At 49.0% G+C, this 23,187-nt stretch overlaps 8 protein-coding genes across 8 annotated transcripts; 4 read left to right on the forward strand and 4 right to left on the reverse strand.

The window, feature by feature from the left end:
• The first annotated feature begins 6,722 nt into the window (after positions 1 to 6,722).
• LOC103531317 (histone H1.11L) lies at positions 6,723 to 7,647 on the forward strand. Its single transcript, XM_008496960.2, has one exon. The coding sequence runs from the start codon at positions 6,747 to 6,749 to the stop codon at positions 7,422 to 7,424; it is 678 nt and encodes a 225-aa protein (XP_008495182.1). The 5' UTR covers positions 6,723 to 6,746; the 3' UTR covers positions 7,425 to 7,647.
• A 100-nt stretch (positions 7,648 to 7,747) lies between these two features.
• Positions 7,748 to 8,336, reverse strand: LOC103531754 (histone H2A-IV). The gene has a single exon (XM_008497442.2). The coding sequence runs from the start codon at positions 8,334 to 8,336 to the stop codon at positions 7,947 to 7,949; it is 390 nt and encodes a 129-aa protein (XP_008495664.2). The 3' UTR covers positions 7,748 to 7,946.
• LOC115600417 (histone H2B 5) lies at positions 8,318 to 9,362 on the forward strand. The gene has a single exon (XM_030468975.1). It carries the CDS (start codon positions 8,712 to 8,714, stop codon positions 9,090 to 9,092), a length of 381 nt encoding a protein of 126 aa, XP_030324835.1. The 5' UTR covers positions 8,318 to 8,711; the 3' UTR covers positions 9,093 to 9,362.
• Positions 9,363 to 10,403: 1,041 nt separating this feature from the next.
• LOC115600414 (histone H3) lies at positions 10,404 to 10,962 on the forward strand. The gene has a single exon (XM_030468967.1). The coding sequence runs from the start codon at positions 10,470 to 10,472 to the stop codon at positions 10,878 to 10,880; it is 411 nt and encodes a 136-aa protein (XP_030324827.1). The 5' UTR covers positions 10,404 to 10,469; the 3' UTR covers positions 10,881 to 10,962.
• A 265-nt stretch (positions 10,963 to 11,227) lies between these two features.
• LOC115600413 (histone H3) lies at positions 11,228 to 11,750 on the reverse strand. Its single transcript, XM_030468966.1, has one exon. It carries the CDS (start codon positions 11,685 to 11,687, stop codon positions 11,277 to 11,279), a length of 411 nt encoding a protein of 136 aa, XP_030324826.1. The 5' UTR covers positions 11,688 to 11,750; the 3' UTR covers positions 11,228 to 11,276.
• Positions 11,751 to 12,791: 1,041 nt separating this feature from the next.
• On the reverse strand, positions 12,792 to 13,907 carry LOC115600418 (histone H2B 5). The gene has a single exon (XM_030468976.1). The coding sequence runs from the start codon at positions 13,441 to 13,443 to the stop codon at positions 13,063 to 13,065; it is 381 nt and encodes a 126-aa protein (XP_030324836.1). The 5' UTR covers positions 13,444 to 13,907; the 3' UTR covers positions 12,792 to 13,062.
• On the forward strand, positions 13,812 to 14,591 carry LOC103531765 (histone H2A-IV). Its single transcript, XM_008497453.2, has one exon. It carries the CDS (start codon positions 13,819 to 13,821, stop codon positions 14,206 to 14,208), a length of 390 nt encoding a protein of 129 aa, XP_008495675.2. The 5' UTR covers positions 13,812 to 13,818; the 3' UTR covers positions 14,209 to 14,591.
• An 86-nt stretch (positions 14,592 to 14,677) lies between these two features.
• On the reverse strand, positions 14,678 to 15,376 carry LOC103531776 (histone H1.11L). The gene has a single exon (XM_030468962.1). The coding sequence runs from the start codon at positions 15,359 to 15,361 to the stop codon at positions 14,708 to 14,710; it is 654 nt and encodes a 217-aa protein (XP_030324822.1). The 5' UTR covers positions 15,362 to 15,376; the 3' UTR covers positions 14,678 to 14,707.
• Between the last annotated feature and the right edge of the window lie 7,811 nt (positions 15,377 to 23,187).

A 23,187-nucleotide genomic window follows, 5' to 3' on the forward strand; every position in this document is an offset into this window, starting at 1 on the left:
GACATTGGGTTGGTAATGCAGAGCAAAAATTCACTGCAGATTTCGCTGAAGTTCTGCTTGTGCTTCTGCATCCAATCAGACTCTGTTCCCATTAGGAAAATATTCTTCTTGTTGCCTGGACCTTTATTCTCCTTTTTCCTTTCCTAGACTTCAAAGTAAGATCTTGCTCTCTAACGATTTGTTTTAACCTCTTGGCTTTGAGGTTGCATTTAGGCTCAGGGTTTGCCTTACATGCTAGGCCTGTGCATCTCTGATTCCACTGTCTGCACCTTCTTGGCTTGATCTCATGCCAGCCTAGTCTCTGTAGACTTATGCAGTGATCCAGGGTTATGCCTGTCCCATATCACTCTCACTATACCTTTCTTACTCACCATGTGTGGGTACTGTGGGCCTGTGTCCTTGCTGGTAACAGCATAGCCCTGCCTGCCTCATTGTCCCCCTAGCCTCCCAGCTAACTTGCCCTTGTGGGGCAGCCCCCTCCTGCTGCTTTCCCACTGTCTTTGTTGAACTTGTTCAATGTATTTACTGAAGCTGTTAGACTCAATATACAATCCCTTCCCCTTTAAAATAGCCAACATTTACATTTCTGCCCCTATCTACTGTGTTTGTGATGGTAGCCACTAACTACTGAAGTAAAGGGAAATTATGAATGAAGTAACGTTTCATCCACTTCCAAGCAGCTCCTGAGACATCAGCCTTCACTATTGGTCCTGCACAAATTTCAGGACAATAATTTATTTGTCCAACTAGATACAGAATAGTTACCACCCTCACTATCTTGCTTCAGTTGTCTGTGTACAGTCAGGTGTCACAACACAGACCTGGCCCTCCCAAGGCAAGTCATAATGAGGTCTGTCCTACTCAGTGGGTATGGGTAAGGTTTGGGCCCCACACACTCGGTGGGTGCAGGCAGGGGTAACCATTTTTAACAGACCCATCTCACTCAGTGAACACAAGGCAAGGTCAGTCTTTTTAATTCTCTGTGCAGTACTCAGGAGTAAGAATAATTACCCAGGAGGTTCAAACAAGCACAATTTTACATAAAATTTAGTAAGTTTATAAAGCCTGTCAAAAACCACAATGATATTATTCTTAAAGAAACAGGTTAGAACCAGCAAAACTTAGAAAAACTATAAATGATTTTTTCCCTTCTGTACCAAGAACAAAGTTAGAAATGGAGAGAGAGGTACAAAGGAAAAGGGAATAGGAAAGATATCACCACCCTTGATCTCAGTGATGATCTTAGCATGATGTTGTATTCCTTGAATGGAGGTTGTGTGCTCAATCAGGCTTTTCAAGCCTGCAACTTTTATCTGCTTTGCAGTATCGACTTTTAGCACAAGTCACATGCTGATCAGTTCTTAGCATGCTTCATAATTAAGGAAGAGGTGGGAGAGGGGTTGGGAAAGAGATGATGTCCACCACAGATGCAAACCCTTCCTCTGGTTTTATTGATACAACCTCTGCCTATGAGGCCTTGATTCTGGCCTTATTAACACAACCTCAGGCCACGAAATTTTCACTCCATTCTATTCCATTCATTTCACTTCCATTCTATTCACACAATCAGAGAATATCAGGGATTGGAAGGGAGCTCTGGAGACCACCTAGTCCAATCCCCCCTGCCAGAGCAGGTTCACCTAGACTAGGTTGCACAGGATGGCATCCAGGTGGATTTTGAATGCCTCCAGAGATGAAGACTCCACCACCTCACTAGGCAAACTTTTTCAGTGCTCTTACAGTAAAGAAGTTATGTTTCCTTATGTTTCGGTTTAACCTCCTGTGTTCCAGTTTGTGACCACTGCCCCTTGTCCTGTCACTGGACACTACTGAAAAGAGTCTAGACCCATCCTCCTGACACCTGCTCTTTAGATATTTGTAACCACTGATTAAATATCCCCCCTCATTCTTCTCTTCTCCAGGCTGAATAGACCCAGCTCTCTTTGCCCTTCCTTATATGGTAGATGCTCCAGTCTCCTGTGTTAGTAGCTCTGCACTCTTTCCAGTTTCTTGTCCTTTGTGTACTGGGGAGCCCAGAACTGGACGTAGTACTCCAGATGGGGCCTCACCTGGGCAGAATAGAGAGGGAGGATTATCTCCCTTGACTTGCTTGCTACACTCCTCTTGGTGCACCCCAGGAAGCCATTGTCCTTCTTGGCCATAAAGGCACATTCTGTCTCGTGGTCATCCTGTTGTTCACAAGGACTCCCAGGTCTTTTTTCACACAGCTGCTCTCTAGCAGCAGGTCAGCTCCTAACCTGTACTGGCACATGGGGTTATTCCCCCTGAGGTGTGGTACCCTAACCTTGCTGAATTTCATAAAGTTTCACTCTGCCCAATTCTCCAGCCTGTCCAGGTTGGCTCACTGGATGGCAGTACAGTCTTCTGTGTGTCAGCCACCACTCCCAGGTTTGTGTCATCAGCACACTTGCTGAGGGTACACTCTCTCCCTTCATCCAGTTCATTGATGAATATATTGAAGAGGACTGGACCCAGTACTGACTCCTGAGGAACACTGCTTGTTATGGACCTCTAGCTAGACTACACCACTAATGAAAGTTCTCTTAGCTCTCCCTTTGAGCCAGTTTTCAATCCATCCCACTGTCCATTCATCTAACTCATACTTATTAAACTTGCCTGTGAGGATGCCATGGGAGACAATGTTGAAATCTCTGCTGAAGTCAAGGCAGACAGCATCCACTGTTGTCCCTTCATCTATCCATCCAGTCATGCCATGGTAGATGGTTATTGGATTAGTCAGACAGGATTTCCCCTTGGTGAATCCATGGTGACTACTTTTGATAACTTTCCTTCCCTTCACATGCTTTGAGATGATGCCCAGAACAAGTCACACTAATAAATACCCAATCATACTAATAAATTGTCTGGTCTTGTCACTGGAGTTGCCTGGCCAAAAAATTTCCAACACCTATGCTATGTCTTGGTTAGATAAGCAAGTTGCTCATCCTTCCATTTCTAGTCCTAACTGGCTTGAAGGAAACAAAGAAATCTGTATTCCTACACCTGTTTGTCAAAACAGCTCTTTTGAGTCACTTGTCTCTTTCAGGACTTTACAGAATGAGCCATGGATACTAGCTTTCCAGTGTCTCAGATTTCTTCTCTGTGCTCACCTGCGCTGTTTGCTTCTTATTTACCACAGCCTACAAGGTGGAAGGATAGCATAGACATCTCTGGCACCCTGAAGTACTGTGGCTGATTGCACTGTTCCCATCTTAGTAGTACTGCTTTTCATCATTGATTGCAGGCCTTCTCAGCCAAGGCACCAGGCAGTTAAGAAGTGGCTCAGCCACTCAATCTCAATTTCAGAGTTTGAAATATGCATATATATGTTGCAGTCCGGCCTCCTTGGTTGCATCTGTGAGATGGATGCCCCAATATATCCTCCTGAGCAAACAGTAAATCTCTATCACACCCATAGTTCACTTGGTGGGGTGAATCACCAGACTGGAGTATTGCAGCAAATGGCTATAAACTGCTCAGAAAGAGCAAGCAAGGAAGGAGGGGTGGTTGTCCTCTGTGTAAAGAAAAAAGGATTGGTTGCACAAAGATATTTGGAAAAAAATGTGATGAACAGTTGAGAGCTTACGAGTAAAAATTAGAGGCCAAGGCAACAAAGAAAACCTTGTTTCTGGTATTCACTACAGGCCTCCTGATTAAGGGGAAGATGCTGGTGAAGCTTTCTTACTTAAGCTACAGGAAGCATCATGCTCACAGGCTCTGATCCTGCTGGGAGACTTCAGTCAGCTTGACATCTACTGGAAAAGCAGCACAAGATGTGAGCCATGCAGGAGACTCCTGGAAGATGTTGAGGATAATTTCTTAATCCAGATGAAAGGCAACCCAATCAGAGCATAAGCACTACAGGACCTGTTGGTCACCAACACAAATAAACTACTTGGAGAGGTCAACATTTGTGGAGGCCTGAGATGCAGCCTGGGCCTAGGTCCATCGTGAACTTGAGGGATGTGGGCCAGGCAAAACAAAGTCAAGATCCTGATAGTGGAAACTTTCAGTTGCTTAAGGAACAAGTGTATGTGACTCCCTGGGAAATTTGCCTCAGGGATAAAAGAGCAGAACAGAGCTGGAAGCTCTTTAAGGACATTTTTATTAGAGAACAATCTCTCTTGATATCCACGTGCAAGAAAATAGGCCAGGAAGTTAGGAGGCCAACATGGCTGGTCTTCTGGGCAAATAAGGACCTTCTGGTTGAACAAGTGTAATAAGGAAATGTACAGGGAGTGGAAGCAGGGGCATGTATCCTAGGAAGGATAAAGGGATGCTGTCCCTTTAGGTGTGTAGGGATGGGATCAGGAAAGTAAAAGCACATCTGATGATGAATTTGACGATTGATGTGAAGAATAAGAAGGACTTCTGCAAAAAAAAAAGCATTGATCAGGAAAAGTTTGAGTTCAAGACCATAACCTGAATACACACAAGTCCGTGGGACCTGACATCCCAGGGTCCTGAGGGAAATAGCAGATGTGGTTGCCAAGCCATGCTCCATAATATTTGAAAAATCACGGCAGTATTTGGAGAAAAGTGAGTATCAAGTCCATTTTAAAATAGGTGATATTCCTTTATAAGAGGGAACAGGTAAAAAGAAGGACACTGTGAACCATCAGCCACTCAGCCTCACCTCAGTGCCTGGTAAGATCATGAAGCAGATCCTCCTGGAAGGTATGTCAAAGCATATGGAAGACAGAGAGGTGACAGACAAGAGGGGGGGATTTCATGGATGGACTGCTGGATAAAGAATTGGCTGGATGGTCATACCCAGTGGTCATAGTCGGTTGCTCAGTCTCCAAATGGAAATCAGTAATGAGTGGTGTCTCTCAAAGGTCTGTACTGGGACCAGTTTTTTTTTAATATCTTCATCAATGAGATAGACGGTGGGATACAGTGCACCCTCAGCAAGTCTGAGGATGACACCAAGCGGAGTGGTGCAGATGATAAGCTAGGGACACGTGATGCCATCCAGAGGGACTTTGAAAGACTTGAGGACTGGGCCCATGTGAACCTCATGGAATTCATAAAGGCCAAGTGCAAGGTCCCACATCTGGGTTGGGGCCATCCCCAGTATTGTCACAGACTGGGGGATGAACTGATTGCAAGTAACCATGCAGAGAAAGAATTGGTGATACTGGTGGATGGAAAACTGGACATGAGCCAGCAATGTGAGCTTGCAGCCCAGAACATCACTTGTATCCTGTGCTGCATAAAAAGGAGTGTGACCGACAGGTCAAGGGAGGTGTTTCTCCCTCTCTACTCTGCTCTCATGAGACCTCACCTGGAATATTGCAGCCAGATTTGTGGTCATCAGCACAAAGAAGACATGGGCCTGTTAAAACAGGTCCATGAAAATGATCAGAGGGCTGGAACACCTCTACAATTAAGAAAGACATAAAGAGTTAGGATTGCTCAGCCTGGAGAAGAGAGGGGTGTGGGGAGATCCTATTGTGTCCTTTCAATATATAAAGGGGACTTATAAGAAATAAGAAGACTTTTCACCAGGGCCCATAGGGACAGGACAAGAGGCAAGAATTTAAACTGAAAGAAGGTAGACTTAGATTGGACATTTTTTGGACATTAGATGGACATTTTTTTTGGACACTGATTAGACATTTTTTTTATAGTGAGGGTGGTGGGACACTGGACCAAGTTGCCCAGAGAAGATGTGAATGCTCCATCATCAGAAGTGTTCAAGGTCCCCAGCATAAGAAGTCCATAGAGCTCCTTGAGCATGTCCGAAGAGCCACAGAGATGATCAGAGGTCTGGAGCACCTCCCTGATGAAGGTAGGTGAGGAAGTTGGGGTTGTTCAGTGAAGAGAAGAGAAAGAGAAAGAGAAAGAGAAAGAGAAAGAGAAAGAGAAAGAGAAGAGAAGAGAAGAGAAGAGAAGAGAAGAGAAGAGAAGAGAAGAGAAGAGAAGAGAAGAGAAGAGAAGAGAAGAGAAGGCTCTGAGGTGACCTTAGAGTGACTTTCTGATATCTGAGGGGGGCCTACAAGAAAGGTAATAGAGCTTTTTGCATGGGTGTGTAGTGAGAGAACAAGGGGCAATGGCTTAAAATTGATGAGGGGAGATTTAGGTTAGACATTAGGAAAAAAATCTTTTCTCTGGGGGTGGAGAAGTGCTGGAACAGGTTGCCCAGGGAAGCTGTGGATGCCCTCTCCATGGAAGTGTTCAAGGTCAGGTTGGATGAGGCTTTGAGCAACCTGGTCTAGTGAAAGATGTCCCTGCCCATGGCAGGGTCTTGGATTAGAAGATATTTGAATGTTCCTTCCAACTTAACCTATTCTATGATTCTACAGGTATGCAGGCTCAAAATAAGGACCTTCATGAAAGCGTTTATCCAATACTAGAGTAATGGAAAAATGAATACTCTTATTTCTGCCTGAAGTTTTTAAAAACTTATGTCCAAATATCACAGCCTACTGTTAACACTACTTCTACCTTTTAAAAAAATCTTTTTTTATTTTAAAAAATGTTCATATAATCATAAAATGGTTTGGGTTGGAAAGGACCCTAAAGATCACATAATTCCAACACCCCTGCATAAATATCTCTACGAAAACCACTTTTTCGAGGAGGAAGAAACACAAGCAGAGCGTCAGAGCACGGGGGAGGGGCGGCCTTGGGAACGCACCAATCAGCGCCCGCAGCGCTGCTATAAATTCAGGAGCAGCTGTTGCACCGGCACCGCCGTGTTCCCTACGGACGGTGTCAGAATGGCAGAGTCCGCTCCGGCCCCCTCTGAGGAAACAGCGCCTGCCGCGGCTCCTGCAGCAGCCGCTAAGGCCGCTGCCAAGAAGCCGAAAAAGGTGGCAGCTGCCGCGTCCAAAGCCCGCAAGCCCGCCGGCCCCAGTGTTACAGAGCTTATCACCGAGGCTGTATCTTCCTCAAAAGAGCGCAAGGGGCTCTCCCTCGCCGCTCTCAAGAAGGCGCTGGCCGCCGGAGGCTACGATGTGGAGAAGAACAACAGCCGCATCAAGCTGGGGCTTAAGAGTCTAGTGAGCAAGGGCACCCTGGTGCAGACGAAGGGTGTTGGTGCGTCTGGCTCTTTCCGTCTCAGCAAGAAGCCTGGGGAAGCAAAGGAAAAGGCTCCTAAAAAACTGGCAGCTCCAGCTAAGCCAAAGAAGCAAGCAGCCAAGAAATCTGCCAGCGTTGCCAAGAAACCTAAGAAGACAGTGACAGCGAAGAAGAGCCCTAAGAAAGCCAAGAAGCCAGCGGCTAAGGAAGCAATAAAGAGCCCCAAGAAGGCGATAAAGGCTGCCAAACCGAAGAAGGCAGCAGCAGCAGCATTAAAGAGCCCAGTCAAGATGAAGGCAGTGAAGCCCAAAGTTGCTAAGCCCAAGGTGGGTAAGCTGAAAGCAGCCAGAGCAAAGAAGGCTGCTTCAAAGAAGTAACCCTTAGAAGGTACATCTTACACCCCAACGGCTCTTTTAAGAGCCACCCAAATACTCTCAAAGAGAGCTGAAATTAAGGGTATTTTTAAGGGTGTTTCTTAAGTGTTCTGGAAAAGGTTTGCTAATGCTCAATTCCCCCCTTTACTCCCCCTAGCTGTATGGCTCTTTTAAAGCATGTTCCATGGAAGCCACGTTTCAGAAGCAGCCCTTTAAGTTGTTTTAAAGTAGTTAAGAAGGTCTTGTGTACCTTTTTTTCAAACCTGTAGGGGGGGGGTGGGACAATCTTTGCCTCACTTTATTTTACAACTAAAAGCTTAAGTAAAGCTTTGCAAGAGGCATTAGGAAACATCAGTTTCTGTTAAAGTTTCTGCACAGGTGAATTGCTTTACAACCTAATAATGATAGCGATCTGAAATCAAATATAACAAAAGCAATTCAGCTCTCCAGTGATGCAGTGGGTGGCTCTGAAAAGAGCCTTTGGGTTTCTCTAGGAAAAGCTTCCCCGGTGTTATTCTTGTGTGTTCACTTGGCTTTAGCCTTGTGGCTGTCGGTCTTCTTGGGCAGCAGCACGGCTTGGATGTTGGGCAGCACACCACCCTGCGCGATCGTCACCTTGCCCAGCAGCTTGTTGAGCTCCTCGTCGTTGCGGATGGCCAGCTGCAGGTGGCGGGGGATGATACGCGTCTTCTTGTTGTCACGGGCAGCGTTGCCCGCCAGCTCCAGGATCTCGGCCGTCAGGTACTCCAGCACGGCCGCCAGGTACACCGGAGCGCCGGCGCCCACCCGCTCCGCGTAGTTGCCTTTCCGCAGGAGGCGGTGGACGCGGCCCACCGGGAACTGCAGCCCAGCCCGCGACGAGCGCGACTTAGCCTTGGCCCGCGCCTTCCCGCCCTGCTTGCCACGGCCGGACATGATCGCAGACGACTCAGCAAAGACACCCACAAACTCGACTCCAATCGACTCGACTGATTCACTCTCCCGGCGTTCACGCCCACCCGCTTAATATAGTGCTCGGTCGGAGTGTGGGCGCCTCCTCTGATAGGTTGGGATTGGGGCGTTGTTTCTATGGCCAATGGGAAAGCGAATCGAGCGGTGTCCAATAGCAAAGCTTGTCGGGGCGTGAAGCCCTGAACGAGCACTTCCAGCCAATGGCGATGCGACGCTCTCGAGCAGCTCATTTGCACAGCGCCGCTATAAAAGTGGCGCCTGCGCTAGGTAGCAGTACTCGCTGTTTGTGGTGGTGTTAATAGTTGGTCATCGAGAGGACCAGGTGTGTGTTTGCTCACGATGCCTGAGCCAGCTAAGTCTGCCCCGGCGCCCAAGAAGGGCTCCAAGAAAGCTGTTACCAAGACGCAGAAGAAGGGAGACAAAAAACGGCGTAAGAGCCGCAAGGAGAGCTACTCGATCTACGTGTACAAGGTGCTGAAGCAGGTGCACCCCGACACGGGCATCTCCTCGAAGGCCATGGGCATCATGAACTCCTTCGTCAACGACATCTTCGAGCGCATCGCCGGGGAGGCGTCTCGCCTGGCGCACTACAACAAGCGCTCCACCATCACCTCGCGGGAGATCCAGACGGCAGTGCGGCTGCTGCTGCCGGGCGAGCTGGCCAAGCACGCAGTCTCGGAGGGCACCAAGGCTGTCACCAAGTACACCAGCTCTAAATAAGCTGTGCACCCTGAGTCAGGCCTCCTGAATCCAAAGGCTCTTTTAAGAGCCACCCATTTTTTCAGAAAAAGAGCTGTCACGGTCGTGCTTTGTTAATATTCTGCCAGGTTTAGCTGCAGAAGAAAAACTACTATAAACCGATAAAAGTTGTGTCTAACTGAAGAAGATACTTTCTTTGAGGTCATGTATGCGTTCTGCATCGGCCTTACTCGAGCAGAGAACGCCGACAGCCATACACATAAAAATTACAAGTAGGCGTGAGTCCCTTTCATTTTTTGCGTCCAGTTTTGTGGTGGGTATGAGGGATTAAGCCTCAAAAGCCGTAGGTGTCTTAATACGGGATACAAGCGTATTCCGGAACGGCAGGGCTTGCTCCTTTTCTACCGGAAAGCTCTGCCGAGAGTAGGACAGATAAAAGCACCAGGGGCTAAAGGTGCTTAACAGTGTTTCGGCAGAACGCTGCAGGCTAAACTTGCCTCGCTACTGCCGCTACCGTTCCCGCGGGAGACCGGGGGAGCAAGCCAGAGCTTTTCGTGGCGTGACACGGCACCGCGCAGCCCCGGGTGTGGTCCCGAGCAACCTCATCTCGGTTCTCGCCCGCTTCTCTCTGCGCCGCTCCGTTCCCCGGCGCCTCGTAAGCCCACGGTGGGCGGGAGAGTGGAGGGCGAGCCCTGCTGCTGCCGGCTCCGTCGGACCTGGGTGAGGACTGCGGGGAGCTCCTCAGCGGGTAGCCCTGCCCCACGCGCCGCCGCTTCCTCACAGAGGGCGCTGATTGGTAGCGCGGGCGCCGGTCGGTGAAGTGAGGAAGGGCCCCGAGACGCCAGCCGCCGTGCTTCCGGAGAGACCCGAGACTCCAAGCGGGACCGGGGAGCGGGACGGGAAACGCTCGCCTTACGCCAGACGTCGACTGCCACCTACGCCTTCCGCGTTCCTGCCGCGTCCCCGAGCGGAACGCGGTGACGGGGTGGGAACGGACAGCGAGCCGTTCTGGGGAGACGGAGGCAGCCGTGTAAAGGAGCCTTTGTCACCAGTACCGGTACCCAGCGTGGGGAACGGCGGTTCGCGGAGAAGATCCACTCTTTCTTCCTTGGACTGTACGGAAGGAGAAGCTATTGCGTTCCGTAGGACAGTTGAGGCGGAAGCGGACGAGCCGGGGCAAGGGAGGTCTGGTATGGCGATTCCGTACACCGAGGAGGCGGAGCGGGGGAGAGGCGGGTTTCCTGCTGGCAAGGAGGCGCGGGCTTTTCGAAATCTGCCGTCGCCCAATGGCAGCCAGCCTCTCGCGGACGGCCAATCGGTGGCGAGCTTTGGGTATAAATGGAGCCGCCGAGCGGCCACTCTTACAGCCCGGTTGCTGTTGGTCAATAGTGCAGAGCTATGGCTCGTACGAAGCAGACCGCGCGTAAGTCGACAGGCGGGAAGGCGCCCCGCAAGCAGTTGGCCACCAAGGCGGCCCGCAAGAGCGCGCCGGCCACAGGCGGCGTGAAGAAGCCGCACCGGTACCGGCCCGGCACGGTGGCGCTGCGCGAGATCCGGCGCTACCAAAAGTCGACGGAGCTGCTGATCCGCAAGCTGCCGTTCCAGCGGCTGGTGCGGGAGATCGCGCAGGACTTCAAGACGGACCTGCGGTTCCAGAGCTCTGCGGTGATGGCGCTGCAGGAGGCGAGCGAGGCCTACCTGGTGGGGCTCTTCGAGGACACCAACCTGTGCGCCATCCACGCCAAGCGCGTCACCATCATGCCCAAGGACATCCAGCTGGCCCGGCGCATCCGCGGCGAGCGCGCTTGAGATCCCTGCCACCGAGGCAGATCAGACAGACCCAAAGGCTCTTTTAAGAGCCACTACAAATACAGTAAAAGTGCTGAATCATTTTTGGAACTGTTCTATTAATCGGTTACTGAACACATCAAGGGTAATGTACATGTCAATACGAGTACTTTAAGGTATGTATAAAATAAATTCGAGCTATTGTGGTTCTTCTATACCTTTTGATACACTAGCTTACAAAATTTGAAATTGTACAGGTTGGACTGGAAAGTTAAAATACAGGAATTCACACGAAAACCACAAGAAAACTAATTTTTAAAGCGATATTGAGGTAGCGATACAGCTCTTTTTATTGTATTTGTAGTGGCTCTTAAAAGAGCCTTTGGGTCTGTCTGATCTGCCTCGGTGGCAGGGATCTCAAGCGCGCTCGCCGCGGATGCGCCGGGCCAGCTGGATGTCCTTGGGCATGATGGTGACGCGCTTGGCGTGGATGGCGCACAGGTTGGTGTCCTCGAAGAGCCCCACCAGGTAGGCCTCGCTCGCCTCCTGCAGCGCCATCACCGCAGAGCTCTGGAACCGCAGGTCCGTCTTGAAGTCCTGCGCGATCTCCCGCACCAGCCGCTGGAACGGCAGCTTGCGGATCAGCAGCTCCGTCGACTTTTGGTAGCGCCGGATCTCGCGCAGCGCCACCGTGCCGGGCCGGTACCGGTGCGGCTTCTTCACGCCGCCTGTGGCCGGCGCGCTCTTGCGGGCCGCCTTGGTGGCCAACTGCTTGCGGGGCGCCTTCCCGCCTGTCGACTTACGCGCGGTCTGCTTCGTACGAGCCATAGCTCTGCACTATTGACCAACAGCAACCGGGCTGTAAGAGTGGCCGCTCGGCGGCTCCATTTATACCCAAAGCTCGCCACCGATTGGCCGTCCGCGAGAGGCTGGCTGCCATTGGGCGACGGCAGATTTCGAAAAGCCCGCGCCTCCTTGCCAGCAGGAAACCCGCCTCTCCCCCGCTCCGCCTCCTCGGTGTACGGAATCGCCATACCAGACCTCCCTTGCCCCGGCTCGTCCGCTTCCGCCTCAACTGTCCTACGGAACGCAATAGCTTCTCCTTCCGTACAGTCCAAGGAAGAAAGAGTGGATCTTCTCCGCGAACCGCCGTTCCCCACGCTGGGTACCGGTACTGGTGACAAAGGCTCCTTTACACGGCTGCCTCCGTCTCCCCAGAACGGCTCGCTGTCCGTTCCCACCCCGTCACCGCGTTCCGCTCGGGACGCGGCAGGAACGCGGAAGGCGTAGGTGGCAGTCGACGTCTGGCGTAAGGCGAGCGTTTCCCGTCCGCTCCCCGGTCCCGCTTGGAGTCTCGGGTCTCTCCGGAAGCACGGCGGCTGGCGTCTCGGGGCCCTTCCTCACTTCACCGACCGGCGCCCGCGCTACCAATCAGCGCCCTCTGTGAGGAAGCGGCGGCGCGTGGGGCAGGGCTACCCGCTGAGGAGCTCCCCGCAGTCCTCACCCAGGTCCGACGGAGCCGGCAGCAGCAGGGCTCGCCCTCCACTCTCCCGCCCACCGTGGGCTTACGAGGCGCCGGGGAACGGAGCGGCGCAGAGAGAAGCGGGCGAGAACCGAGATGAGGTTGCTCGGGACCACACCCGGGGCTGCGCGGTGCCGTGTCACGCCACGAAAAGCTCTGGCTTGCTCCCCCGGTCTCCCGCGGGAACGGTAGCGGCAGTAGCGAGGCAAGTTTAGCCTGCAGCGTTCTGCCGAAACACTGTTAAGCACCTTTAGCCCCTGGTGCTTTTATCTGTCCTACTCTCGGCAGAGCTTTCCGGTAGAAAAGGAGCAAGCCCTGCCGTTCCGGAATACGCTTGTATCCCGTATTAAGACACCTACGGCTTTTGAGGCTTAATCCCTCATACCCACCACAAAACTGGACGCAAAAAATGAAAGGGACTCACGCCTACTTGTAATTTTTATGTGTATGGCTGTCGGCGTTCTCTGCTCGAGTAAGGCCGATGCAGAACGCATACATGACCTCAAAGAAAGTATCTTCTTCAGTTAGACACAACTTTTATCGGTTTATAGTAGTTTTTCTTCTGCAGCTAAACCTGGCAGAATATTAACAAAGCACGACCGTGACAGCTCTTTTTCTGAAAAAATGGGTGGCTCTTAAAAGAGCCTTTGGATTCAGGAGGCCTGACTCAGGGTGCACAGCTTATTTAGAGCTGGTGTACTTGGTGACAGCCTTGGTGCCCTCCGAGACTGCGTGCTTGGCCAGCTCGCCCGGCAGCAGCAGCCGCACTGCCGTCTGGATCTCCCGCGAGGTGATGGTGGAGCGCTTGTTGTAGTGCGCCAGGCGAGACGCCTCCCCGGCGATGCGCTCGAAGATGTCGTTGACGAAGGAGTTCATGATGCCCATGGCCTTCGAGGAGATGCCCGTGTCGGGGTGCACCTGCTTCAGCACCTTGTACACGTAGATCGAGTAGCTCTCCTTGCGGCTCTTACGCCGTTTTTTGTCTCCCTTCTTCTGCGTCTTGGTAACAGCTTTCTTGGAGCCCTTCTTAGGCGCCGGGGCAGACTTAGCTGGCTCAGGCATCGTGAGCAAACACACACCTGGTCCTCTCAATGACCAACTATCAACACCACCACAAACAGCGAGTACTGCTACCTAGCGCAGGCGCCACTTTTATAGCGGCGCTGTGCAAATGAGCTGCTCGAGAGCGTCGCATCGCCATTGGCTGGAAGTGCTCGTTCAGGGCTTCACGCCCCGACAAGCTTTGCTATTGGACACCGCTCGATTCGCTTTCCCATTGGCCATAGAAACAACGCCCCAATCCCAACCTATCAGAGGAGGCGCCCACACTCCGACCGAGCACTATATTAAGCGGGTGGGCGTGAACGCCGGGAGAGTGAATCAGTCGAGTCGATTGGAGTCGAGTTTGTGGGTGTCTTTGCTGAGTCGTCTGCGATCATGTCCGGCCGTGGCAAGCAGGGCGGGAAGGCGCGGGCCAAGGCTAAGTCGCGCTCGTCGCGGGCTGGGCTGCAGTTCCCGGTGGGCCGCGTCCACCGCCTCCTGCGGAAAGGCAACTACGCGGAGCGGGTGGGCGCCGGCGCTCCGGTGTACCTGGCGGCCGTGCTGGAGTACCTGACGGCCGAGATCCTGGAGCTGGCGGGCAACGCTGCCCGCGACAACAAGAAGACGCGTATCATCCCCCGCCACCTGCAGCTGGCCATCCGCAACGACGAGGAGCTCAACAAGCTGCTGGGCAAGGTGACGATCGCGCAGGGTGGTGTGCTGCCCAACATCCAGGCCGTGCTGCTGCCCAAGAAGACCGACAGCCACAAGGCTAAAGCCAAGTGAACACACAAGAATAACGCCGGGGAAGCTTTTCCTAGAGAAACCCAAAGGCTCTTTTCAGAGCCACCCACTACATCACTGGAGAGCTGAATTGCTTTTGTTATGTTTGGTTTCAGAACAGCGGGATTATTTTAAAGCAGAAACACGTCCTTTTTGGAAAGCCGTAGGAGATTCTGGCACTAGCTCCTATGAGCCCGCCCCTTGCCCGTTCAGCCCGTTTCCCGCTCCGGGGGCGGAGCTGACACGGGTCAGATTTTTTTTTTCCATCCGAAGCCATAACGTGTCCCTGCGATTTGTTCCCTTTCCCGACAATCTTTACGTTAGGTGCTGGGCTCTGCTCAGATGCCTGAAGCAGAGATGTCTCAGCACCCCTACTGCCGTTCTTTCCACATCCTCCCCGTTACTTTAATAAAGGATTTCGGCCCCTTTTAAGAATATTGGGGTGGCTCTTAAAAGAGCCGTTGGGGTTTAAGCGCCGATCAAGAGAGTTCTCCCACGAGGCTTACTTCTTCCTGGGTGTTGCCTTCTTTGCCTTTGCCTTCGGCTTAGATACCCGGGGCTTGGCTGCTTTGGGCTTCACTGCCTTCGCCTTAGATGGGCTTTTTGCTACTGCCTTTTTAGGCTTGGCAGCTTTTGTAACCTTCTTAGGGCTCTTGGTCGCTTTCTTGGGGGTGGCCTTCTTTACTTTTTTAGGGCTCTTCTTCGCAGTCACCGCCTTCTTAGGCTTCTTGGCAACGCTGGCAGGTTTCTTGGCTGCTGCCTTCCTTGGCTTGGCCACACCTGCTCGCTTCTTGGGGGCGGTCTCCTTCACTTCCCCAGGCTTCTTACTAAGGCGGAATGAGCCAGACGCACCAATACCCTTGGTCTGCACCAGGGTGCCCTTGCTCACTAGACTCTTAAGCCCCAGCTTGATGCGGCTGTTGTTCTTCTCCACATCGTAGCCTCCGGCGGCCAGCGCCTTCTTGAGAGCGGCAAGAGACAGCCCCTTGCGCTCCTTAGAAGCAGACACGGCTTTGGTGATCAGCTCGGTGACGCTGGGGCCGGCGGGCTTGCGCGCTTTGGAAGCGCCCGCTGCCTTCTTCGGCTTCTTGGCGGCGGCTTTTCCGGCGGCAGCCGGGGCAGCGGCGGGAGGAGCGGCAGGAGCAGTCTCCGACATGGCAGCGGCAAAAGCAGCTCTGTGTTGCTGGATCGCGGCGCCCCCTTTTATAGCAGCGCGGCGCGCTCTGATTGGTGCCGCGCGCCCGCCCCGCCCCGCCGCCGCCGCGCTCCCCGGCTTGTGTTTCTTGGGGAATAATAAAATGGTTTTTTTCTAATTTATCTGTCACGAATTCGCCCCTTTTCTAAATCCGGGAGGCCGTGGAAGTGTCTACTTTCGCCTGTCCATGTCTTTTCGGGAAAAGAGTGGCGTTTGGGTAGAGAGGGAACAACAAATCCCGAGTCCTGGAACCGAAGAGACCTTGAGAGAGTGAAAGTTTTGTTTTTCTTTGTGAATTAGAAGGTTTTCTTTAATGTTAACCCGAAACAGGAATTATAGCGTTAATCTTCAGAGGGTCCTTTTAACATTAGAGGAGAAAACGGGGAGTTAGAATCTCAGTATTCAAAATAAAATGCTTCCAAAGAGAGTGAGGTAGCACAAACTCCCACAAACCGTGCCTCCCTTTCTTGTAATGAGGTTTATACCTCTGGCTACAGTGAAACATTTGATTAGAGATTTTTTTTCCTCGTACTTCTAAAGCTGAAGTTTCTGGAGGCTATTCGTGAATAATAGAGAGCATATGCTTTATTTACCTCAGTATGGGCTACTTTCTCTGCAGCTCTTTGCTGTTGGTAACACAGCAAAAGGCTCAGTAATGTTAATGGAATAAATTGCGACACCAAGACCAAAGATGAAAAGATTTGTGTCGAATCAATGGTCTTGGTGTAACCCCTTGGCATAAAGAGTCAGACCACACTCCAATGATAGCACACAGTATTATTTCTGTAAAATCTGTTGGTATGATTCAGTAACGTGGAAAAACTGGCAGAGACATGTGAGATATAAAAGAACATTTTACTCATATTTCAATGTCAAGTTAGGAAGGCAAATCACAATTTTTGCTCACTGCTCTTTTGCTCTTTTGACAGGTTACAGATCAAGTCACAGCAGCTTCTGTACATAAAACCTTTGGCAGTAGCACAGCTGTTTATCCACAGGATGGTGACTATTCTATGGGCATGCATACCTCCTTATTAGCTAAAGCTTTGTATTTATTTTTGTGTCTCTGTCAGGAGTACCTAATTTACCTTGAAACCTAATGGCCATCGGCCAGTTTAGCACCATCATGTTGCTGCATTTTTACCTGATGTATATAAACTGTACTTCCACAATCCACATATGATGCTGACCAGGTGACCAACTTCACTATTTCAATTAAATGTAAGATCTGTGAGTGGAAAAATATCACCTCACTCATCTCTTGTTCCACTACAGGGAAGACAAATGAACCTCTTGAAGATTCTCAGTGACACATCTTCAATTAATTGACAAAGTCCCATTCTTCAATATTTTGTATAGACAGTTTGACCTTTACTGTGTATTTATAGTAAAAAGGACTTTAAGGAAATAAACCTATTTTTCTCTCCTGTATATGTTTTCTTTCCATCTCTTCCTCATCACTGTGGTCTCCTAGTTGAGGAAAGGCAGAGCAACTAAGATGGGAAATTAAGCAAATCTGGATCTGGGCTTTCAAAGCCACATTGGAAGCAGGATGGCTCCTAGAGCAATGCTTACTGGGAATTTTTACAAGGACAAGAGAACTTGTACTTCATGTAGTGGGGGACAGAAAAAGCTATTAAGATCTCACAAAATTTACTGAACTCTAGTGGATGACTGTATGTCTGCTACATCAATATGAAGATCTGGTAGAAGTTCTGATGTCTTAAAAACTATGCTTGTTACAGTGTCTGTAAGCTGAATCTCTTTATACTCACCAACTCTTTGACATTATCAGTGCTGATAATGGGGTTGGGACAGAAGCCTTTCTGTCTCGCAATAAAGCAATTTCCCCCATTCTCTGCAACTCTTATTTTGCACGAGTAATAATGCAACACAATAGTACATTTTCCTCTGATCTGTAATTTTATATTCTCAAGACTATTTTCTTTACATACACATAAATCAGATGGAATACAGACGTATATCTAAAGTGCCTATGGCAGTGTTAACTACAAACCAAACCATCCCCAGAGGAAAAGTATGTGCCAGAGCAACACTGTGTCACACAGCTGTAGTCCTTGTCCTGCTCCACTTTTAAGGCTATCAATCTACATCAAATGTTAAATGGGCATTTTGCAACTTGAAGTTAAGCTTTCATAATTATTTTCTGTGTTTCTACTTATTTGATTTTTCACTTATGTATTGACTCCATTTTTCACTTCCCTTTTTGTTAAGAAGACCAGATGTGCTCATGACCATCTCACAAACAAGCAGCCAAGATGCGGGGAGGGAGGGGAAGGAGCAGTCAAGTGTTAGAGGGGGCAGAAATACCAGAGAAAAATCAAAGCGCACAAACAGAGCTGAATTCAGTGTCACCTTATTCAGTAGTGACTATTCAAGGACAGTGGTTCACTCTCCTCTCCCAAATACTGATATTCTTTGTGTGATAAGCCTGAAGTTAAGCACCAGGGGTCATTACTCTTGTCATGATCAAGCTTAATTAGGTTATATGGAGGTCATACTGAGTTCCCTGCCATCAATGAAGACACAAAAAGGAGCTGACACAGAGGACACTTGCAGGCAGAGACTCTCCCTGCCTCTTAGGCATTTGCCATCACAATTACAGCAAGTTTGGCTGCCTCACATTAGAAGAGGTGACCAGCAAGAGCAACAGGACCTCTCTCCACATGCTCTGTCAGTAGGGACAGAAATAGTTGGTAGAATAGTAAAGATATGCCAGCAATTCTGATGAACTTTTTTTTCTTGCCAGTGCTACTGACTTGAACAGCATTTTTTCAGTACACTACCCAGCCAGCATGAAGTGTATAGACTATTATAACTGGTAACATATGCCTACTATCCTGAAAAAATATAGTAATTCAAACCAAAATTAATGCCTGCGAGGCAACAAGTAATTTTTGCAAGATTAGGGTAATCTTCCATTTATCGCTGTTCCTTTTGTGATACTTAATCTGGTACTAGGTGACAAAGTATAGTGGCCACCATAGATGATGTTACAAATCCAAGGAAATGCACCTGACAAAGGTTCAGTATTCAGCTGTTTGTACACATACTAAGGATTATTCTTCCTGAAGCTTTTGGTCCTTTTCCTCCCCTTCCTTATGACTTCCCCATGACTCTTACCTATACTTTGCCATGACTTTTCCAGACAAAAAAAAGCAATCCCCATTTTTGAGATGGGGGAACTTAGAGTCACCTATCTGTATCTCTTAAAAATGCAGTTGCTTCGATACTTTGAGTTTTTTGTATGGTTCAAGTCTTCCATCCTTCTCCAGCTGAGGCCCAGCTATTTGTGTTAACTCTCTTCTTTTCAGCAGAAAAGTGTTTCAGAGATGATTGATCTAGTTTCACAGGGAGAAAAAAAAGGAAAAAAACAAAACCCACAAACAAAAAAACACCCAAGCCTCTTCAAAATGCAATGGATTTGTCTGCTCATTTTAAATTTTAATTTGCCACAAACCTCAGTTCCTTCCCATACACACATCAGTGTCCTGGTGGGGTCAGGATCATGTCTGGTGAGCGGCTTCAGGGTCAGACACAGCATTGGGTATCTCCCTGATGCAGTGGGACCATGGCCAGGCAGGGCTGCAGAGAGCTGGAGACTGGCCCTGTTGTAGCATCACTGGTGCAGGGACTGATGGCCCTGGGGGGCTGAAATGGGGTCCTGAGACTTAGGTGGGGGGTGGGGGGGGGAATTCCAGGAGATGCTGGGCAAGGACAGGCAGGGCTGGTGGTACCCTGACAGGACACCCCTTGGTGTAGCAGGGACTATAAAAGACTGTCAAAGTTACTACTTCAGCATTCCTCTAGACCCACAGAATAAAGAAGAATTTTGGCCAAGCTGCATGCAAATAATTTTTTCCAGTCCTAGTAGATTTCAATTATAATAAAACTTCACTGCCACTTGCACTTAGCATTGACATTGGATGTAATCACCAGCTTTAGGGTCAGGGAAGCTGAGAACAATAGTTTCTGCACCTCAGTTTAGTGATTCACAACTCTCTTGTCACCAAACATGTCAAAATGTGGGAATGACTCGGCTGATGCTGTATAAGATCCACAGTGGTCAGCTGTATCTGAACCACCCTTCCACCGTCACTTCATTGACCCTCACAGGGAAACATGTCAAGAGATTTTGGAGTAGCAGCAGACAGTTTCAGTTGCCAAACTGTCCTAGATAACAGTGATTCCATCCCCTCCAGCACAGTCACCAAACCAAAAAGGTGCCATTCAAAGAGCCCTTTGTTCCACCTCTTGGCTGCTATCTGGAGAAAATCCTGACCTACAGTTTTGGTCACAATGGTGACAATGTACATGTTTGGTGACACGTACATGTTTTCCTACCAACTGCCACTGGTAACTCCCCTTCTTTCCTGTTCCACTCTGTACCATGATACTCACATCACGGAGGTGCCTCAGCCAGTTTAATTTCCTCTAAGGCATCTGGTCTCAAACTTCTGGCTGGTGTGAAGGCTCTGGGGCTCACCTGCTCCCCATTGGTGCCCATGCTAGCTAAGAAGAGGATAACTGCCTTTATTTCCTATCAGCAGCTAAGTGTATTAGTTCTTAGATTAATCTAGACCCTTAAGAGCAGCCTTTTGGACTTGTTTCATCTCTTGAGTGCTGTGACCAAGGGTCTGGGAAAAGACATTCTTGCAGAAAAGCTCTTACTGTATTTAGGCAACTCTGCAGCCTCCATGGTAATGTCCTGCATTTGGGGCTTTGTTCTTCTTTTACTAACCAATAGCTCTTCACTTCCTCCACCAGCAGTGACCCACAGTGCCCAAATACAACCCACAACCCTCCCACTTTCTGCAGAGAAGATGAATAGATGAATTTCCACCTCAACAGTCTCACAGTGGCTCAGAACAGGTGAACAAACATTCTTGAGAGAGAAGAGATTGGCCTCGCTCCCTGCACTGCTGGAGGGCAGGGATTGAAGGTGATGTTCCCTGCACTTTTCCTGGAGGACACTGGGATGCAGGATCTGCAAAGGAAAGGAGCAGTTTTGCACAGATGTCCAGCAGCTGAAGGCCTACCCTTAGCTGAGTGCAAAAATAGCTGCTGGCATTGCTGCATCTGTGAAAATAGAAGATCTGTACAGAGCTTGACTAGCAAATATCTGCAGGGAGGAACTGGAGAAAGGGGTTTGCTTCTGGTGGCTTGTCCTGTTATCTTTTTTTAGAATATGTAAGAGATGTTGTGAAAGTGCTATCTTGGGACCCTAAATACATACGTGTCTCTTGCTCTTTTTCCACTAAGGCTCCTCTGGTAGTATTGAACTGATGAACAGCTTCAGAGAAATTTTAAAAAATTATCTGCATGAAGCAATATTTTTTACTTATTGCTGACATGTATTCAAATGAAAATTCCTATAACAGCTGTCCCATTACTTCTATATTCAGCAAAAAAATGGCATTATGCCCCAGGGTTCTCACAAGGGAAAAATTTCTGTGGGCCTACTGATGCCTTTTTTTTCAAGAAATATAAAGAGAATGCTGTGGAGGTGGAGGCTGAATTAGTACTCCTCACATCAAGCTCCCTAGAATCAGAACTGTGATAAACATTGGAGGGTGTCTCACCATCCAGTCTTGCTTGACCAGTATTACAAAAGCTGTGCAAGGTCATGGCTAGCCTTAGGGAACAAAACATTCATCTGAAAATAAGGCCACCTACATTCACGTTTTGGTTCTGCCCTCAAGGCAATGAGCAAACCACCACCTTCCTCCTTACCTCTGCTTCCCTGCACATCAGGTGATAACAACCACCTCCCAGGTACATTGAGATTGCTGCAGAAGAGCAAGAAAGTGTGAGTTGTCTGTACCTTCATCAGAGGTCCTGGATACAAACTGGAGGGCTTATTGAGTGTACATCAGGAAATATGTCAGCCACCATATGCTTCCTGAAATATAGAAGGTGGTGAGAAATGGGCGGCCTGATTACCAATGCCTACTTACAGTCTACTGTGCTGAGGAGAAGACTCCTACTGAAGAAGAGATTTTAGGGAAAATGCTTTTTGCTAGGGTCCTTCATGACCACTCACCATGAGAAGATCTGCCTCTAGAATGGCTAAAGAAGCAAATGTGTTACAGGTGCAATGCTTGGTCTGTCCTAAAGCTGGAAGAGGAAGGATTCTCATTTTCAGGCACCTCTAAAAAGAGGTACAAGATAGAGCAATATATTTGCTTTCTGAGACCTGGTCCAGCTCCCTGACTGCACTGTGTTTGAGCAAGGACTGACAATAAGGGGCCACATCCATCCTCTCTTGGGCAGTTCCAGCTGCCCAAGTCTGCAGAGCGGCTTCAACTGTGAAAACATTTTTCTAGAGCTTGATTAGTTCAGTGCAAAATCTCATAATCTGATCTGTACAGTCACTCAATCCTTGATGTACTGCAAATATCAAATAATACCCAGACTACAGGGGAGCCCTAGGATATTTCCACAGATGTTAGTCTTACAGATTGGGATTAGGTTTGATATAGGTACCTGAATCTGATATAGGTATCAAGTAAGCAATCTGATCTTAAAGGCAGAGTCTACAACAAGTTTCCAAATCAGGTTGATCAAATTCAGAGTCTTCATTCAAGATGGATATAAACACTACCTCAACAGCCAAATATCTCCTGCCAAATACTGAGTTCAGTGTGAATGTGAGCAGCTGTACTTTTATGTTTGAGTACCATGTTCTGTTCTGGGCTTCTCATTACAAGGATATTAAGTTGCTGGAGCGTGTCCAGAAAAGAGCAACCAAGCTGGTGAAGGACGTAGAGAATAAGTTTTATGAGGAGAGGCTGAGGGAAACAGGGCTGTTTAGATTGGAGAGGAGGAGGCTGTGGAGAGATGTTATAGCTCCCTACAACTACCTGAAAGGAAGTTGTTGTGAGGCAGGTCTCTCTTACTTGGCCTCTTCTCCCAAGTAAATGGTGATAGGACAAGAGAAAATGGCCTAAAGCTGCACCATGGGAGGTTTAGACTAGATATTATGAAGCATTTATTTATGGAAAGAGTAGTCAGGCACTGGACCAGGATGCCTAGGGAGGTGGTACAGTCACCATCCCTGGAGGTATTCACAAAAGGTAGTTGAGGCACTTCAGGACATGCACTATGGGGATGGTGTTTTTTTCTGGGTTGATGGTTGGACTTGGTGATCCTAGAGGTCTTTTCCAATTGTGACAAATCTGTGATACTGCGATTCTGGATGAGCAATGTTTGTGAGGTACTGAAGGAAACCTTCCCTAAGATTATGGCCATGTGATGGCACCATCACAGTGAATGGCACCAGTCCAGGGAGGTCTGTGTTCTCTGGAAGTGGGAATGCTTCAGCCAAAAGTGGTCTTGCTCACAGCAGCAGCAAAAGCAAATGGCAGACTGGTGACTTTCCTACTCACTGGACAGTCTGCTGCTTCTCATGGTAATGTATTGCAAAGCTTCTCAGCTTAAATGAGACCTAGAACCACTAATAACAATTAAAAGGCTCCAGTATGAATTAAATAATTTACAGGTCAAGGTTCCAAGTGATCTTTTTTGGTTACCCTCCTTGCCTTGAGGCAGGATTAAGATTGATTAAAATGATACTTAGTGGACATCAATCTCACGTTGTGTTTGTTTTGATATCCTCTGAAACAAAAGCTTATCTAAACCAATATCTGCAGCAGTGCTTTGGTCAGCTATACTGTCAGCAAACAGCACTATCTCATTGTTCACCTCTTTCCACATCATTTAGAAACTTGTTAAAGAACACAGAGCCTGGTGCAGACGCCTGAAAA

This window comes from Calypte anna, chromosome 1 (assembly GCF_003957555.1).
Source record: "Calypte anna isolate BGI_N300 chromosome 1, bCalAnn1_v1.p, whole genome shotgun sequence".
Lineage (NCBI taxonomy): Eukaryota > Metazoa > Chordata > Aves > Apodiformes > Trochilidae > Calypte > Calypte anna.